This window comes from Gymnodraco acuticeps, unplaced genomic scaffold (assembly GCF_902827175.1).
Source record: "Gymnodraco acuticeps unplaced genomic scaffold, fGymAcu1.1, whole genome shotgun sequence".
NCBI classification, from domain to species: Eukaryota; Metazoa; Chordata; class Actinopteri; order Perciformes; family Bathydraconidae; genus Gymnodraco; species Gymnodraco acuticeps.
The window spans coordinates 8461624-8481269 of NW_022992351.1; the positions used below are offsets into that span (position 1 = coordinate 8461624).

General features: G+C 40.1%; 2 protein-coding genes across 4 annotated transcripts in view; both read right to left on the minus strand.

Annotated features, from left to right (window-relative positions):
* The window catches only part of mgll (monoglyceride lipase), a 55227-nt gene extending 42129 nt beyond the window's left edge, over positions 1-13098 (minus strand). Inside the window, exons 1-2 of one of the 2 annotated variants that reach the window (XM_034209415.1) lie at positions 12942-13098; positions 11087-11222 (exon numbers count right to left, since the gene is read on the minus strand). In XM_034209415.1, the coding sequence (XP_034065306.1) occupies positions 11087-11214 (128 nt within the window). In that variant the 5' untranslated portion in view covers positions 11215-11222; positions 12942-13098. Of the gene's footprint in view, positions 1-11086; positions 11428-12941 lie in introns of those variants that run through there. The other variant, XM_034209414.1, reaches the window with a different exon arrangement.
* A 1189-nt stretch (positions 13099-14287) lies between these two features.
* LOC117541872 (solute carrier family 26 member 6-like) overlaps positions 14288-19646 on the minus strand; it is a 30552-nt gene continuing 25193 nt past the window's right edge. For both annotated transcript variants that reach the window (XM_034209140.1, XM_034209139.1), the window contains 5 exons: positions 18937-19050; positions 18549-18695; positions 18178-18232; positions 17031-17170; positions 14288-15300 (listed from right to left, as the gene is read on the minus strand). In XM_034209140.1, the coding sequence (XP_034065031.1) occupies positions 15277-15300; positions 17031-17170; positions 18178-18232; positions 18549-18695; positions 18937-19050 (480 nt within the window). In that variant the 3' untranslated portion in view covers positions 14288-15276. The remainder of the gene's footprint in view (positions 15301-17030; positions 17171-18177; positions 18233-18548; positions 18696-18936; positions 19051-19646) is intronic.

Below are 19646 nucleotides of genomic sequence, written 5' to 3' on the forward strand. Positions count from 1 at the left end.
GTAAGAATGTTATTAGAGAACGTTATCCTACCTTTCAGAAGAACGTTCTGGGAACCAAAAGAAAACTTCCCGCTGAAAACATTCCTAGAACAATGAATGTAACATTCTCAGAATGTTTTTAGAACCAAACATTTCTAGCTGGGCAGCCCTCTCCTCTACTCATTTCATTTCATTTCAAACCTTTATTTATACAGATAAATCCCATTGAGATCATTGATCTCTTTTTCAAGGGAGACCTGCTACTCCCTGTTCACTCACGACTGCGTGGCCATACACAGCTCCAACACCATCGTGAAGTTTGCTGACGACACGACCGTCATCGGCCAGATCACAGACGGCGACGAGACGGCGTACAGAGAGGTCGAAAATCTGACATCTTGGTGCCAGGATAACAACCTCCATCTCAACGTCAGCAAAACAAAGGAGCTGATTGTGGATTACAGGAAGCAGCAGAGAGAGGGTCACACCCCCATCACCATCAATGGGACTACGGTGGAGAGAGTCAGCCGCTTCAGGTTCCTCGCTGTCACATCACTGAGGACCTGACATGGACTCTTCACACCACCACCATCACCAAAAAAGCTCGACAACGGCTCTTCTTCCTCCGTAGGCTGAGGAGGTTCAACATGGACTCCAGGATACTCTGCAACTTCTACAGGTGCACCATAGAGAGTATCCTGACTGGCTGCATCACGGCCTGGTACGGCAGCTGCACCGCCCTCAATCGTAAGGCTTTACAGAGGGTGGTGAAAACTGCACAGAACACCACCAGGACGGAGCTGCCATCCATGGAGGACCTTTACTCCCAGCGGCTCAGGAAGAAATCCCTCCGGATTATAAAAGACCCCCATCACCCCAGCCACAAACTGTTCAGTCTGCTGCCGTCTGGCAAGCGTTACCGCAGCATCCTGACAAAAACCACCAGATTCAGAGACAGTTTCATCCCACAGGCAATAAGACTGTTAAACACCTGAACTGTTGCACCAACATCCACAACATTCATCTGATATTTAGTAATTATTTCTCTTTGTATTTATCTAATATATCATTCCAATAGCTTGCATATAGACTCTTATTTCACTACTTCACTTTTTTTAAACTATTTTTCTTTTTGTATTTACTTTTTAATATTTACTTGCACTATATTTTTCTGTTTTTCTTTATTATTGTGTTGCACTGTTGGAGAAGCCTGTGACCTAAGATTTTCATCGACACAACTACTCTGTAGCTATGTTCGTATGACAAATAAAGAACCTTGAACCTTGAACCTTGAACCTTGAACCTTGATAGCAGCACCGTTTGTCCAGCGGCTTAACGGTAAACCGATAACGTCCAATCGGCTACCGGTACTGACAAGATACCCATCCCTAGTCAAGACACTATTTTAAAGGGGCCCTATTATGCTTTTCAGTTTTTTCTTTTCCTGTAGTGTGTTAGAGTATGTAATGTATAGGTCTTTGTACCAGAGTTCCCGTTAGCCGGTAATTACCGGACTACGACCGGTAAAATATGCTGAAGACCGGCAAATCTAAATCTCTCCGGTCAAAGTGTCCGTTCAAAATAATTTCCGCTTAGCGCAATACCGCTTCAGTTGCGCAACTTGCACCATTTATGTGACAGACAAAAGAGTATGTGACAGACAAGAATAGTCAATTCTAATGTCTAACACTCTGGCTGCTTCTCAGGTCGATTAAATGAAATCCTTGCTTCCCTCACTTGCGTCGTTTCCCTGCGTTTAGTCCCTCCCACCAGGGAAGCATGGAGGGACGCAAGGAAACCACGAGAAGCAGGGAAATGAGTTTTAAGAGCAATGGGACGTCCTTTCCTCCGGAGCGTCACGTGAAGCGACGTCCGTTTGTGATGACGCTGCACAGCTGATCGTCTGACAGCAGCTCTGTCCCCGTTATTTCCACACACCCCCCCGCCTCTGTTAGTACACATTTACTGACACAAACATTTGTATCATCTGTTGTAGACCCCAATAAATAAAATAAAAATAAGAACTAATTCTCAAAAAAGATAAACGCCATTCTTAAATTGATAAACGAACAATAGTTTGATTAATATTGATTAGAGTGCACAATAGAAATAAAATAATTGAGAGAAGAAAAAGAGATATGTTATCTATCAAAACCCAGTTAGATTAAGATTCATTGGATTGCACACTTTGTTTGTTTGTTTGGATTTGTAGTAAATTAACATTTCAATAGCACTTAATGACTGACTGAATGGAAATGACAATGAATGAAAATGTAAAACGAAAAAAGCGATCATGAAAATGTTTCCAAAAAATGAATTAAATGATTTTTGACCACTTTGTTGTTCAGATATATCACATATTTGTAACTAAATGATACATGAATTGAAACAAAACACGGTATAAACTGAGGAGTGACTCCCGTGAGGTTCATGTGTTTTCTTCACTCTGCTCTCATGTCAAGAAGCATCAGATCAGTGCATGCACTGCCTCGTCCAATCAGTGAGCGATACACAGTAAGGGGGCGGGGTGAGTATCTGAGGATTTCATCGGAGGATGGTCTGGTGGTTCCTCGGTTATCGCTCCTCCATGATCGCTCCTCGCTCCTCGATCCTCAGTCCTCCGGCAGAAATAAGAGCCATGGGACGGTACTCAAGATGGCGCAGGTAAATCAACTTCCGGTGAGACCGAGGACCGAGGAGCGAGGAAATGAAAATAGTCGACCTGAGAAGCAGCCTTAATGTGGAGAAAGAGATGTCCTGTATGGGTTGATTGTGCGTTGATCTGTTGGTAATGCCTCGGGGTTCCGGTGGGCATGTAAACAAATGCATAATGCTGCGCTATACTTTGTGGCCTCACCCGGTTGCATAGCGACACTTATTGTTTAGGTGTCTTTTAATAAGCAGGTAGTCCTATTATTAGCTAGAACTAGCTGGATCTGATCGATATGGACATAAACGCGAGTGAAGTCTAATCTGACAGGAGAGAGAGATCAGCTGCTGCTGATGAGTCGACACGCAGCTCTGCATGATCAGCGGTGAGCGAACAAAACACACACTTCAGGTTAGAATATCACACGTAGCTATTTTAATGACCTCTCAAACTACCGTAACTAGTTATAGATATGTTTAGTTTCACTGTCGGGTCACTCATTACTGATCCGCGAGCTGCATGATACTGACGGGCTGTCAGGAGAGGGAGAGAGCGCTCCGTTTATTATTCCCGTGTTATTGTAAGTTACTGTTCACTTTTGAATAATGTAGTTAATCTACTATAATTAGTTTAATATTGAATCATATCAATTTGTTTTAAAGCTCAATAAATAACAAAGAAGACCTTTGACCGGCACTTTTCTCATTTTGTCCGGAAGATTTAAACTTTAACGGACATGTTGACCGGCAAAAAAATATTCTAACGGGAACTCTGCTTTGTACATGTAAATAGTCTGCAAAGGCTCAAATCCAAAAGTGTACGCTAGATGGAATTTTTCTCCCACATTCCCCCGCTGCCTGAATTGCCTCCATTGGACTCCTTTGTTTAGTTGCGCAACTAAGTGACATCACTATGTAACACTTGGACATCTATTGGCTTGCGCTTCAACACATTGTGCATGATATGCTAAGCAGTTGACCAATCATTGAAGAGCCATCGAGCTAACCAATCAGAGCAGACTGGGCTCTGGTTTCAGACAGAGGGTGAAAAGAGGTTCTGCAGCACAGGCAGTATGAGAAGAATAAAGAGCTTTTTGAACATTAAAGCATGGAGACATGTCACAGTAGAGACACTAAATACAATTGTGAAACCTTGAAACAAGTATAAAAGGGCCCCTTTAAACACTTACAAATGAAGTTTATCTTTCATTTAGAGATTCAGTTAACATGCTTTAATGCTGCTAAAATGAAAAATAACATGCCTTTCTTTATTACATGTTTTATGTTAATGTTAATGTCTTAAACATTTAAATAATATACTACCTTTGATCCCATGCTGTCGCCTCTATATTTTAAAGCTTTGGATGTTTGCATAACCCATTTCCTGTTTTCTTCTGTAAATGTATTTTGCTTTTTCGGCATCTTATCACTACTTGCTGCTGCAAAATGTTCCTTTCCCCACGGGCTACTTTAAATTACATTTAATGCTGTATAATATTTTGATTTAGGAAATCCTAAAAAGTTATATAGAGTACTGATTATTTACAACAATCCATGTCTCGTTTTATTTGACAGTTAAGCTGTTCATTGTACTGTCATTTCAAAGATGCAGTTCTAGCTTACTGTTAAATCCTTTTAAAATCGTTAAGTCATTGTAAAAATGAGGAACAGTGGGATGAGAAGCTAAAATTAACTTATCTGTTTCCTCTCTTCTTTTCTTATATTCGTTAATTGTGAAAGATCACAGCTGGCTCTGGGATCACCTACTAAATTAGTTTTATGGTCATACAATTGGTCCTAATATTTAATAAAGTGCATTACTCAGCCAAAATGTGCCCCCAAGTGCAAATATGAAGAGAGCCATTATAGAGCTTTATCTTTGTAAAGTAGCCTCCACTGACATGTGTAACAGTGATAGAAGGAAGCAGGGAAACCAAATGGCCTGACACCAGGAACCCAAACAGGGAAGGAACATCATCGAGACACCAGCAGCAGAAATGGCAGCGTGACATTTACACAAAGTGTACGTGACAGTTAGTCGTGTGAGTGTGGTTTTCATGGTGGAGATGTGCTCTGTGCAAAGAATGTATGGCTCATGTATAAAAATAAGTGGACATACACCTGAAACATCACCCATTGGTTTGTGGAACACCATTTTAAAGCCTTAAGTTTGGCTCTTTGGTCGTTCCCACCCAGAGGTATACAGTATTTGGATGAGAGGCTGGAACCAGGCAGGGATATGAAATGTTGCGTGGTTGCAAGCTGTCAATCAACAGTTTGCTAAAACCTGAAACCCAGCTTCATTGTCTACTTTATTCTAAATGGGACCATAATTTATAAAATGGAAATCATGCATTATAAAGAAGACTTCATGACTGAAGTCTTCTGACTGGGACATAACTTATGTTTACCATGTTTACTGATAAATCAAGTGAAAAGTAGAGCTCATTTTCTCATAGAGTTCTACACAATCAGTCCTTTTTAAGCCACCAGTGTATTTGCCCTGCTGACCATTACAAAGAATGCATAAACTATATACTATACTATATGTACAGTATACTACTTTAATGCAGACTCTAGTATGGCTGGTATGCTGATCTCCATGGGTTTAAAGCCCCTGTTGGGCCATCTATCAATCATTGCTGTGGCCCTCCCCTCCACCTTTCACCTACTTCCTGGTTTTAAAAGGACTTTTCAGGAGTTAATGAACTTTGAACCATCTGTTTCTCATACAAACAAGAAACTAATTTCAAATTAATTTCTGCATTACTTTCTAAGTTGTATTTTGTCTGTTTGTCATGATGGTCATAGAAAAAGGAATTATAAATAGTTTACTTCAGTGCCAACCTAATCATTAAAGGCTTCATTTTGTAAGACAATATGTTTGGCATTAAGTAAATGTGTATCCAGCTACAACCAAAAATAAAACAGCAACAAATTATTACTAGGAACAATTCTCAGGTTAAACAGCGATCTAACCAAAAGCACTTTGGAAAGAAGACACATTGAAGACCAGGGGCCTCATTTATAACGCCATGCGTAGGATTCACGTGGGAAGGTTGCTTACGTAGTAGAAATCCAAAAAATAGGTACAGAAATGTTCCGACATTTTCCGATTCACCAAACATTGCGCACCGGCGAGGAAAGTGCGTACAGCACTTCCTACGCCGGTTTCCCTTTATAAATCACAATCGACTCGAAATGCGGAGCAGCTTTTGCGGGCTTCACGTAACGCCCATATTTGCCTATAAATAGTCAAAGAAACGCCCATTCATTCATTTTGACTGACTTTATGAAGAAGATCGCAGGAAATGACGACAAAACAGCTAAAAAAGACATCTCACACCGTGTCAGATTCTGGTTATTTTGGGGAGGTCGAGATAAATCATATTGTTTGGTGGATGCAGTTTGAACCAGAGTAGCAGCATGGAGGTCGGACCGTCACCAAAATAAATAAATAAGTGGTCCGAAAAAGGTTAATGACAAAAACAATACACATAGCCTTCCTCAGGCAGTGTGTTTGTACCGGGGACAGGAGACACCCCCTTGATGAGAGACTGTAAGAAATGATCGGGGAATCCCTCCGGAGTGGAGTCATGACGACTGGATCTGAATTATGTTTTTGTATTTGGTGGTTTGTGTCCTAGCTGTCGATCAGCTGTGCGCAACGTCTCCACTGCAGCCTGTGCATCTCATCTCAATATCCGTATTTATTTATTTCTCCAAGTTATGTGTTTGTGTGCACTGAGGAGTCTCAAACAGGCGTTTGTTTAATCATTTTAAGATTGGCTTTAATCAATGTTTGAAAATGAATTCTTCATATATGATAAATGAGAGGTAACATTTTATTTATGGTATTATTTCCACATATTTCTCTCCATTCTTCCTTCTGCCAACGCGGTGTTGCAGTTTCTCGTCTCTCCCGTTGTTGTGCTTAGTGCGTACGCATGGGTTAGAGTTTGCGTGGAGGACCGCACGTTTTCCCGTCAAGTTAGTATTTTATAAATCGCAAACATTGCGTAGAAACTGGCGTACGCCATTTTTTGAGCGTATATCCCTTTATAAATGAGGCCCCTGATCTGTAAAATTAATGAAACAATATAATTATCGTTCAACATTTTTTGCGCCAAGAGTAAAGTAACAATCAACCAAGGTTATCAAACCACTTCAAGGCATCTTCACCACCCTGCTGTTTAACAAAAGGAACACAAATTGAATAGATCCTTCCCATTAGTTTAGATTGAGAATAAGGATCAAACAGTAAACAGCTTGGCTTTCACCTTCTAGACAAACAACACTCCCAATGTGATAAACTGTCAGCTGACAGTTTGGTGAATCAATGAATAAATGCCTGTCAACATTGATGCAGCACATCCCATTATGAATTAATATTGTTGACAATGACGGGGTATCAATGAAATAATGTTAAAGCCAATTTATAAGTTCTAGAATATCAACTGTAAGGATAGGGAGCTTTTTTTTAATCTTATGTAATAGTTAACTTTATAACATACATTTTGTTTTTGCATACAATGTCATGACATCATTTTTTATTTTAGGAATTGTTTTTCCACTATTTCTGGTATTTAATGGATGAACTGGTTGACTGATAAAATCATCAGGTTATCATAATCGCAAGATACAAGTTGCTGTCTTGTATGGTTTTTAACTCTTTTACCAAATGATGTACTGACAATATTTGGTCATTTGGCGGCAGTTTGAATTTCAAATGGAAATCTCTAAATCTCTAAATCTCTAACTTCAAAGCGTATCACTGCACCAGCTGCTCCTGTTATTGATATGATACCACTCTTATCATAAAAGTGAGAAGAAAAAAGGTTTTGACGTTTTCAGAAATGTATCCATCCTTCCATAAAGTATAGCATTTTCAACATTGGTGAAACTTGTATTTTAAAAGCATCCACAGTGTATACTAAGAATGTATAATTACCATTCATGCCAACGGCAACAACCAAGTCTTATACCTATAATGCAATAAGCTTCTGGATAAGCTACATCTACTGTAGAAGAGTTCATGAATTGTGTTCTGATACGCTTAGTCACGTTGTGTTAAATTACTGATCTGACTGCTGCAGTGAGTGGGTTGCTGTGAGTCTGCATCTACTGAGACCAAATGGAACTTAATGTGACACACCAGTGCAGGGGCAGTTTGTGTTACAACAGTATAGTGTATCAGAGTTAGTATTTATTTCATGGTCAAGTGTAGGCTGTACGATAGACAACAGGATGGAGTGTCTTGCTTAGCAGTTTTTACTCTTACATAATATTGTGTGTATAGCTGGGATTTAGCATTAAGAGGTTTCGAGGTAAATATGTTCCCATGAGAACTACTAACGATTATATTCTGATTAACACTCATTGCATTCAACTGCATATTGAGACCAATACATCAGTTTGGGGTAATGATGAGGGTGTACTTTGACTGAATAGCTTCTGTTTTGTCAGCTAGTAAAACGTGCAGTAAACCTACCACACACAGCTTTTAGGAGCTGCTAGCTCAGCTTAAATATGTTTAATTAGTCTGGGCTTCAGTGAATAATTGAACTGTTAAAGTGTAACTGTTAAAGTGTAACGGTTAAAGTGTAACTGGAGCTTGGAGCGCTTTCTGTTGCAGTATCCAAACCAATCTTTGCAGAATGCTCACATTCTGTGGCAACAGAGAGGTTGAATTTAAGCACAATGTACAGAACGGCTAGAAAGCGTATGTGATTATGAGCTTCTAATCATACATAACAGTACAAAACAATTTGTGGAGTTTTGCATGCCTCTCAGTACCATGACTTCATGCATTTTCAAAACAGCTGGCCTCCAGTGATATCACCTCTTATATAAGCTGACCAAAGCCTTGGCTCTGAAACAGTTACAACAAAGAAGGATCTGCAGCTATTTTAAGCCTGCAGTGATTCAGCTTTTAACTTCCAAAAAAGAAGAAGTAAAATATACCTGCCATGGTGTGCCAATTGGCAGGAGGAGTAGGAAACTTTTTTAGAATCAGTTATACATTTCCAAGTATGCTTGAAATATATGAGCAGATAGTAGATTTATGTTCATGGGAGAATGAGGGCTTGGGTCTGGAAAAAGGGCTTCTGTGTGACCACAGCTAAGCCTCACTCATCAGAGCTATTATGGGCAAGTATGTGGTCAAATGTTCGTCACACTGCCCATGCAGAATCATGTATACATCATGTTCTCAAGAGCTGGCAGAGTGCATCAGACAGAGAAACCCAATCCAACCACAAAAACAAACTCTCATGGTTTGCTACCCACATACACATATCTGCAGGTATACAAGCATGCAAATAAAGAATAAATGACTCATCACTGTGGGGGAAACTTCTGAAGCAAGTGGAGTCAGGACTCAAAGAGAGACACGATGGAGAGCTGGAGCTTTGATGGCAAACACTGACGGTTATTTGGAGCTTCGGCCGGAGAATTCACAAGACATATCACAGGCCACGATCTGACCACACGGTAGAGATGCCAAATCAATTCTGAAGAACCCTTCTGTAGTTGACGTTTTAACTAGTTCACAGTGTAACAATCTACATTCTTCAATAGATAGACTAAACAGCTGAGGGACACTGAATCACATTTGTTGTCGCTTATGGCTCGGGGACATCTACACCCCGAGAAGGATGTGTTCCAGGTGTCCCACAACAATAACTATCTCTGACCGAGAGTTGCCCGGTCATAAACTGGTAACAACAACAAAATGCTAGGGCAGCCCCTCCTTAAGGGAGATAGCATGCTGCCCAAGGCTGGGCATCTTCGTCAGAGGGCGAAAGAGGAAATGCAGGGCAAATTATTCCCAGACAATCACTGCCGAATAATGAGCAGCGGTTTGTTGAGCAAAAATGCAGCAGAAGCACTGAAACATGTTTTGTGGGCCATTCTGACACATCCCTTCACGTCTTTGCTTCACACCACATGCAACTATGTGGTCTGTAAGCGAGGTTAAGCGTGACATCTGTCTTCGGTTTCATGCACTTCCACAGCGGAGTGCATAGCAAAGGGGCCTCAAAAACAGAGAATGATCCACTAGCAAAAGCATGTTGGTTTTTTAAACTGAACCCATTATTCATCTGGTTGTATTGCTTGATGTAATTTGGGATAAGCAACAATCACTTTATTATAGCAATATTGACAAGTGAGTTATGTAATAAATCCGTTTTTTCAGCTGTTACCTGTAACTTCCTGCATGTTGTTGTGCTCTAAGCCAGTGTTTCTCAAACTTTTTCATGCCAAGGACCACTTAACCAATAAAAAAACACTCGCGGACCACCTAACTCCACAAATATCCAAAAACACATTGTTTTTTACAAATCGCCTGAAAATGGTACAAACAAGTGGCCACATGTATGATGAAGGTGTTTATCTGGGCTATATCATGCAATTGAAAGTGAAACTTAAGCTCGCTCCATTGCGGAGATATTCCCGCGAGAGTGCGGAAAACTTACATTTATTTATTTATTTCAAATGTGAAATTGTACCAATATACTCACGGACCACCAGTGGTCCGCGGACCACACTTTGAGAAGCAGCTCAAGAGAATATCCAACCACAGTAAAGTAGGTGTACTGTTTGATGTGTTGACAAAATGTTTAAGCTTGTTTAGTGGGTTGAACTAGAAACAGTTTTCAATCTTTTTCTTAAAACGGGGTCATGACCCAGTATGAGTCCCTGGTGCATATGGTGGTCACGAGGAGATTTACATAATTAAAATGTTTCTACCAAGCTTGGGTCTCAGGATAAGACCATGCAGATGTATTACATATCCATTTTACAATAGGTAATTGTATGCTTCTAATGTCCTTTTGTTGTCTAATTTGACATAGCGTTGTGTTTGAGTTGCATCAAGTTAAGAAGTTTATATAATGTCATATGACTTAAAATAAAGAAGATGGATGATGTATTGTTAGCATGGAGCGGGGCCAAATGTCTGCATGGGTATTTATTACAGAGTTACTGAGGGACAGCCCAACAAAGTAGGCTGTTTTTCAGTCAGTGTTACTTCTCGTGATGAAACCATAGACTGTATATATAAAGGATGAAACCCATATGAAGATTACAATAAGCACATTTGGTGGTGTTCCTATGGAAGATGAGGAGAGTTGACGGTTAAATTGTTGGACCAGTCAGGTATGACTCCTGGGCGTACGTTTAACAAACTAATTATTCATAAGTTAATTAATTTTGATGTGTGAGGGACGAAATACCAAACTGTGCCCTTTGTAAACTGGACACACACACTTCGGGGGAAAAAAGTTTAACTCCATGTGACTTACTCCAGGACTGAAAGCAACCACGTGAACAGTGTCACATCCCTCACCAACACATGATAATGGGGTCATTACAGTTTAACCAACACTTAAAATGACACCAGTAGCCTAATTCACACACATAGCCCGTACACCAGTCAAACAGCTTATCCACTGACCTTGGCGGGCCGGCGGGCTCCCAGTAGCGGCAGAACAGGTGCAGTCCGTCGGCGTTGACGAGGTGCTGCAGGTCGCTGTAGGGGACTCCCTGCGGGCTCCGCCGCGGAGCAGCTCCCGGCTCGGGCATGGAGGAGTCTGCGGAGAAAACACGGAGCAGCGACATCAACACATCGCTGCCGTAGAGGTAGTAGCTGACGCCGGCGACGAGCAGGCAGCTGGCGGTGGTCGCGGCGTTCATTGTTTATTTATTAGCTGGTTTTGGTGCGCGTGTTAGGCATGCATCGCTAAAGACACGGCATGTCCGTTAGGATATGATGGATGGAATCCTGAGCTGCATGCACACACATACGGACACGCGCACTATAGGCAATGTTATCAGACCTTCCGCAACAACCGCCGTTACGTCACGAGACAATATGCTCTGTTTTACAAAAGCTCCCCCTCTCTCTTCTTCTTCTTCTTTTTCTCTCTCTATTTATTTTCTTCCCTATGTCTATCGGAATCCATACCAATATTATTATATTGTAATAACTATACATTAAAAGCAGTGTTGCTACTGTCAACGTGCACAACTCCATACAGTAAAGGGAAGAAAACAAATAATAACTACAGAATAAAATAATATGATTAAACATTCACAATGAGTGGACAACTGAATGGATGTTAAATGGGTACAATAACATATGTTGTCTGTCTATCTTTATGCATGTATACAAAATGAAAAATATATTTCACACACGCGGACATGTGATGGTGCTTCCTCGGCATAAAGGCTTAAAAACATCACAACAGAAATCAGTTATATCAAAATATTTCTCCAGCATACTTCTGCAGAACCGCACACACACACACACACAAATCATTTTTCAGTATTCATCTTTTTCTCTGAAGCACACACCCCCTTCCCTTCCCCTCCCCATCGCATTACACACGAGGCTTTCCACAGCATCATCAGGTGCAGCTAAGGGACATCTACATCATGTTAAAGGCATGTGCAGCATTACAATGAGGACCGTGTGCACGCGGAGCAAACGCTGGAGGTAAAAATAGCCATTGTGTGTGGAGCTATTTCCTGAGGGGATCGGGTTTCGAAATTCAGTTTTACTGACAACCTAAATTGTAGGCTACTTCAGTATTTAGTAGGTGGTCGCAAGTGACAAATATAAAACATAAGTAAACTATGTGGTTTACTGTTGGTGAGCTTTATAGAAAAACAGATCAATCCGCGCGTCTGTCAGTGTTGTTATCCTCACTAAGAGGCAACATTTCTGCTTTGCAGCCAATCCTGTGCGGGGAAATATGGCTCATTAATTTAAGCTGCATATGGCAGGATCATAACAGAAGACATGAATAACAGAGAGAAATGTGCAGTCCACATGTAGAAATAATCCCACTGTAGGATGTGTGAGTATTATTGCTGGGAACTGCCATTTGTTTTCATCTCTGCTGAAACCATCAGTGCACATTCATGCACATGTTCATAATCTAAATAATGGGTCAGCAGTGCGATTAGTGCCTGCATGCATCCTGGAAGAAGGCAAACGTTTGCAATAAGAGTGTTTTAAGTAAAGCTCATACAAATAATCGATTCAACTGGACTGTGCTGATATCGATGTCACTGCACCTGTAGTAAACACGCGCTTGGCCATCAATGTTGTTGTCTGCGGGTTTAATGCGAAAAGTCTAATCTTGGAGAAGCTGAGACATGTGAAAACATCTCAGCAAATTACAAGTTACATGGTTCAAACCAAAGTATGGAAAATATGCTGATGTTTAAGATAAAATACACTGGAGTCTTTTGTTATTGTAAGTCCATAATCAGGTATACAAATATATTATAGAAATAGGACCAACCTGTGCTGGAGCGTCTGCAGTGAAGTTTCGACTTCTTCTCGGACTCTTTCTCTCCCTCTGTGTATGTCCCTCTCTCCGACACTCCTCTCTTGCCACCCGCTAAGGGAAGAATGCAGTCAGCGCCGTTTGGGTTGTAACTAAATAAGTATGCATACACACACCCTCTCTCTCTCTCTGTCACACACACACTCACATTGCAAATGTTCCCCAGAGGCGGAGGTACAGCTCTCCTCTCTCACCCCTTCCGTTAGCCTCATTTATGTAAAAAAGGTCGAGTCCACATGGTTCACATTTTGTAAATACCAGACCCTCTGATGTTCCTGAGTAAATAGCGTCATATGAGGATGAGCCCGTGTTTTTAATATTTGCAGTGCTCCACCTGATAACAGAACATATTTCTCTTCACTAAAATTACAAGACATTTTGTTTGTAAAATCCTATAGGTCATAAGAACATTGTTTGGCATGACAAAGAAAACATTCACAATTATTAATGCACAATGTTGGGATCCAACACCTCTATTCATTTTTGGTTAGGATAAGGTGAGCAAAATACTAGGTCAAAGCAGCATTCATAGTTTGTTTTTGGTCACTAGGGGGCAGCAGAAGCTGTTAACATGATATTACATTATCTAACTACTGATATATAGTGGAGATGTTAGATGTTATTATGTAATTAGAATGTCATTTCCTACACACAGGTGTCACAATGTGTTATGGTTGGGGGTTTGTTGGAGCTATTGTTTGTTCTCAAGCTAACACCACTGGGGCGCCTTTATGTTCAGACAAACTTGTTAGCCAACAGTTGCGTATTTACAGAAAAACAGAGCAATATAAGCATTCATTGGAAATCCTGTTTCTGGCCACCTGACAAGTGTTGGTCCAATATTCATTCTTTCAGCTCGGGTTTATCTGATCTTCTGTGCTCCAGAGGTGAGAAGAACTGCAGAGTTGGTGATAAATCTTACTAAGAACCCCTTTCATGTAACATATCCTTATTTGATCCATTAAGATTATAAACGTTTCGATTAGTGCAGTTTCAAGGTTTGGAAAGATCTATCCTGGGTCCAGACCTCTAGACAACTGCCTTTCTTTCTATTGATTGTTAAGGGCAGAAGGACAACAACGCTTCAAACTGAAAAGTGATTTCGATGTCAGATTGAACAATTAAGTGAAAGGAAAAGGAAGTTCACATATAACGAGACAGAAAAAAGGTAATGGTTGGAAAGCAACTCAAGTATCTTTTAGACATTGTTTGTATAACTCTGTAGATGACTCCATGGAGAAAAACATGTCAGTCCTTGCGCCCAAGACAATAAAATGCATGTTAAATGAAAGCCAATACTGTAAAATAGTGTTTTTTTATTACAACTAAGTATGATTCAGTGTTACAATTCCAATAAACAATTACTCATTGTTACTGGTTTCAGTTACCAGAGGACTGCTGTTGTTGCTGTTGGTGGACTTGACTCTCTATCCACCTCTCTAACTGTTTACAGACATTTCTTATTCTTCCAAAAATAAAACAGCGAACATGAAAGTGATACATTTCTGAATCATATTTGCGTTTCCATATGTGGCTTTACATTTTCTAATCAACACACAGAATGTTCTTAAGAGACTCACGGTCACAACAGGTTAACAATATTATCTATCGTTTGGTACACTATGGGAACATCTGGGGTGGTTGTGGGTTTGATTTCCTCTGTGATCGTTCCTACTGCTACATTCTCCCTGCTTGAGTTACTATAATGAGCGTCATCAACAACTCCTTATACAGTATAAACAAGTTCCCTGAACACAATTGGAAATAAACAACGTGCGGACGGGAGCCTGGTTGTGATTGAAGCTGCTGGTCGCAGTGAGACAGGAAGGGAGAACACCCTGCTTCCATATGGGAGGCATCAGTTTTACCAGTCCAGAGGTATTTGGATATTTCCTGTTGTTGCGTCACCAAGATGACACGTCTTCACAGGAAATTAAAAACAAAACTGTTTTTTGGAGAGGTTCATAACAATCCTTTTCAATTAAAGGCTTGTGATTCAGTACATGAACATTGGCAGATTTGTTCATACATAAACCCTCCAAGCAAGTATGCTTTGTTACTGAATAAAGTCAAACTAATTGAATGTTTTTTAATGTTTGTGTGCTTAAGCTATTATTCGATTTTTGACTGCATGTTTGTACTAAGTTGTCATTTTCTTTGCTACAATATGTGTACGACTGCAAGTTGGAGTGTAAGTGACTCCCAGAATTGTGGAGCTCACTGGATAAAATGCTCATACTGACAGTTTCTGTCACTTCTTCAAATTAACCTCCATCGTTCCTCTCACAGCTCACAAGTGTGTCGATGGGATCTCCTGTGGAACAGAAGAAAGGAGAAATCAAAACACAGAAGAACAAGACAGGAACAAAGTAAGAGGATGAAGAGGATAGGAGATTGTCCAAATGCCTTCCAGATTGTTCTTGTTCTCTGCAGCTGCATGAACGTCTCACTGGAGGTTAATGAGGAGGAACAGAGCAGGATTGTGAACATTTTGCTTTAAACTGTCTCTAAGCAGGCCGCTCTCTTAAAAATAATTGTTCAAACTATTTCAAATCTTTATTTGTTACTTTGCCCTCTGGTTTAATGCATTCACTGCGTTACGTTCAATGTTACATATTGAATTTGTGGTGTGCCTCGGGGGTGCTGAAATGCTTCTATGAAATGGAATGAAGTGGAGATACACTATAGGCCAGATGGGTTTCCAAACCCACCTATTGCTTCTCTCATGTACAGTGTATTCATACACGATGGGCAGCACATATGAATCTGTATGCATGAATGTATTTAGACAGTTGCATATACCTGTATGCATGGTAAAGTGTGTGTGTGTGTGTGTGTGTGTGTGTGTGTGTGTTAATTATTTCCCTTGACCAGCATCATGCTTCTTTTACCATCCCCTCACTTACAGGCTTTGTATTTTTATTTTCCTGTGTGTGTGTGTGTGTGTGTGTGTGTGTGTGTGTGTGTGTGTGTGTGTGTGTGTGTGTGTGTGAGTGTGTGTGAGAGTCTGTGTGAGCTCCGTATCTCCCCAATGAAAAAGCCTTTGCTCCTGTAAACTGTTTTCATGGATCAGTGCCTCGTCTTTTTGTTCTCTGTTAGATCTCTCTTATGGGAGCAGAAACAAACTCACGCATCAAACTAAACAGTAAAACTAAAACAAAAGCACACACTGAATAATATACAGTCGTCCCTGCAAGCACAGGTGTATACATTAGATTAACATAAACACAATACCATATGTCACAGCGGATTGATGATGATGATCCGTACAATAAAGTATTTGTGTATGAAAAACAAAAAGCTATTTGCATCTAAATACATTTAATATATATATATATATATATATATATATATATATAAAATACAGTTTTTCACTGTAAATCCCATTTCCTTTTCAATCAGCAGTCCAGGCCACGCTGCAGATTGAGGATCAATGAACCAAACCAGAAACGTTTTAATCATTGTCCATTAGGATATTAAGAGTTTAATACATCATCCCCACACCACTGACTGCTGAATGAACTCGGATGATAATTAATGATAATGTTACTCCATGTCGACTCAATGTGAAGTCGCAACTGTTCACTAACACATTTACAATACTACCTTTCTAGGATATATGTCAGTGTGTTGATCTTGTTGCGCTGTTTTGAGTAGAGAAGTCAACTGTGACTTTCAAGGAGCACAGCAGTTCTGTAGCCATTATTGGATAGGCTTTATAAAACTAATTTAATACACACCACCACATTTCTAATTGAATAATGCTGCAAGGTTTTGTTCCTTATTAGGACAACAATAAGTGTAATATGGTTATGCCTCTAGATAGGATTTTCTCTATAGTAACAGTAGATGATGCCCATTAATACTATTATTCTCTTTTGAGCATACCAAACTTAAAGAAAAAGTAGGTAAATCTTTTTAACAATTCCGTCTTGTATATCCCCTGTCGAGTAACTTTATAGAAATCAAAAAACGTGAACTTGCACAGTTCAGTACTTTTTGTTGTGATGAAGTGTCTGATTGAGTGCATGTGTGCATACTCACACAGCACATGGCCTCATCTTGGCTGTGCGTCCTGGCAGACTGACAGTGCAAAACGGCATCGTGGACGGAGGAGAAGAGACAGGCCTTTGTCACTTTGTCATTAAAGAAACCTCCAGTCTGCATGTTGTCCACCACACCAGCTGGAAAACACAAGTATAAGAGGACGAGAATTTGAATGAAATTAAGGGGAGAAATAGAGAGTTATCAAAGAAGATAAAGTAAACAAAAAGGTTGTAGAATAAATAAAACAAGAACCTAAAGAAAAAAGGAGTCAGAAAGAGAGGAATAGTCCTCCTGTGTATTGAACCTCGTTGTAAGTCATGGCTGCGTAAATATCTTTTACCGTCCCTTTGCGAGCCTTAACACTTACAATAAATATGTTTTCTCATTCCGGGCTTTCAACAGCATGTTTAGAGCTGCTGATCCTAGTAATATAATAAACTGGACGCCTTCGATCACTATGGTTGAAAGAGATTTTCCCTAGAGACCCACATTTTCTCCAGCTAGAAAACACATTTGTGGGCTACAATGTAAAAAGTCACAGGGTTGATGCTTTATTCGACACAATAACCCAACCATGGCAGCCAGATTTCAGTATTCCCTTTTTTAGTTATCCTTACGATGCATACTAATCTTTTCATGACCCCAAATTGCCTTATATTCCAGATTTGGAAAACATGGAATAGTGTTTTCTGAAACTACTTCCTTCACATACCGTACATGTTTCCATAACATCAAGCAGCTCAAATAACATTGTGTGTTGTTGAATGAATCCAAATGGGTTGTGGCTAATTGGGTCTGGAATGTCAATGGGTAAAAAGATGATTGATGGTTCTACAGCATTTGGGACAAAGAAATCTCATTTTATGATCAAAATGTCAGGAGATCCCCAACGATGACAATGGAAGATTCACTCAAATGGATTTAAATCATTTTATAAAAGGCAAATGCAGTTTTAATAGATTCAAAACAGATAGGATCATTTATATTCTTGGTAACATTGATACAGAAAGTAGATCTATAGTCATATGAAGTTATGTAAACGGCATAGCTGCTCTGGTGTTGGTGTTCAACAGATTTATACCCTCTCTGATATTTCTATATTTTGAAAAATCCACTCAAATGTTATTATTGCAGAGGGACTTACTTTGGCAGCCAGCGAGGACAACCTCTATACCGATTTCCCCGTAGTCTTTCTGGATCTGGAATAGACACACGAGCACAAATGTAAAGGTCAGACTGGGGATCATTTCATTAGTCTGACAATTTCATTTACAGTAATTGGATGCCCAAGGAGCTAAAAGATAAAGCAAAGGCAGGGATGAGAGGAGAGAAAGTTCTAGTTGTTGAGAAACGCAAAGTCAAATGTATAAAGCAAAGATAACAGTTTGAGAATGTTTGCCAGTTAAAAAATAATAAAAAAAGTAGTGGCTGTTTCTTGGAGCCGTTTGGACGACAACAATTCAGTTAAATGTAATTTTCTCAAAATGATGAATACATATTGAAACATAGTCTTACACTGCGCAGCGCCTTGACCCCCACAGTGTCCAGGAAGTTGACGGGGCTGAGGTCGAGGACGATGGCTCTGGGGAGAGAGGGGTCGGGCTCATCCTCCACCTCAATGATGGCTATGTCCTTCTGCTCCTCCCTCTCTGGCACCTCCTCCTGTACGGGGGGAGTCATGGCACAGTGCAAAGACACTCATTAGAGGTTAAAGTTCAATGAGAAGCTTAAGAAGGTGATTGGCAATCAAAAGTGGTAACTAAAGAACGTCAAGGTTTAGTGTCAGGAATGTTGAAAGTGTTTGCGCTTATATTTCTGTTTATCAATCAAAGTTTTCCAATATAGAGGGACAAAAAACCTCTTCTTTTGTATTGACATTTAATATGTCTATGGTCATCCTCACCATGTCCACTGCGTTATTCTTTGCAGCTTTTTTGGCATTTTTCTTCTCATGCCTCTTCCTTTTGGCCTCTAGTTTCTTCTTTGCTGACAGGAACTTGGTAATGTCGATACCGGACTAAAAGAAGCATCAAAAGACAATGACATGGTAAGAGTGAATTACGTACAGATTTCCTTCAGCCAGTCACACCATGCTTACTCTTGAGTTATTTTAGCTGGACCAATTCTTCGGAGCCTGTGGGTAGGTGCTTCAAATGGAATAATAGAATATATAATTTCTATCAAACCAAATTTGAGCTCTTTTAAACCAATGTGAGCTTTATTCCGTACCTCAGTACCAGGACCAGCAGGTTTAGAAGGAGCTTGTTGCCCCTCCACTCATAACCTGGTTGAAGTATTTTTATATCTGTCTGTAATGGAGGTGATCTCTGGAGCCGTAGATCTCGGCCTCCGTTACGGATAATATAGCTTAATATTTGGCGAAGTATATTGATCTGTTCTACACCAAAACATTGCACAGGAAGAATGTGAATATACATGTAATTTATGCATCTATTTGTCGCGATCTGTCTATGTTTTAGTTTGTCTGTCTCTGTTTCCTGTTTAATTTTGAAAAGTGTTCCCCCTCCCGTCTTGTCTGTTGCTGGTGATTGTGTTCACCTGGTGCCCTATGTTGTGTTGTCTCCTCCCCCCTCACCTGTGTCTTGTTGGTTT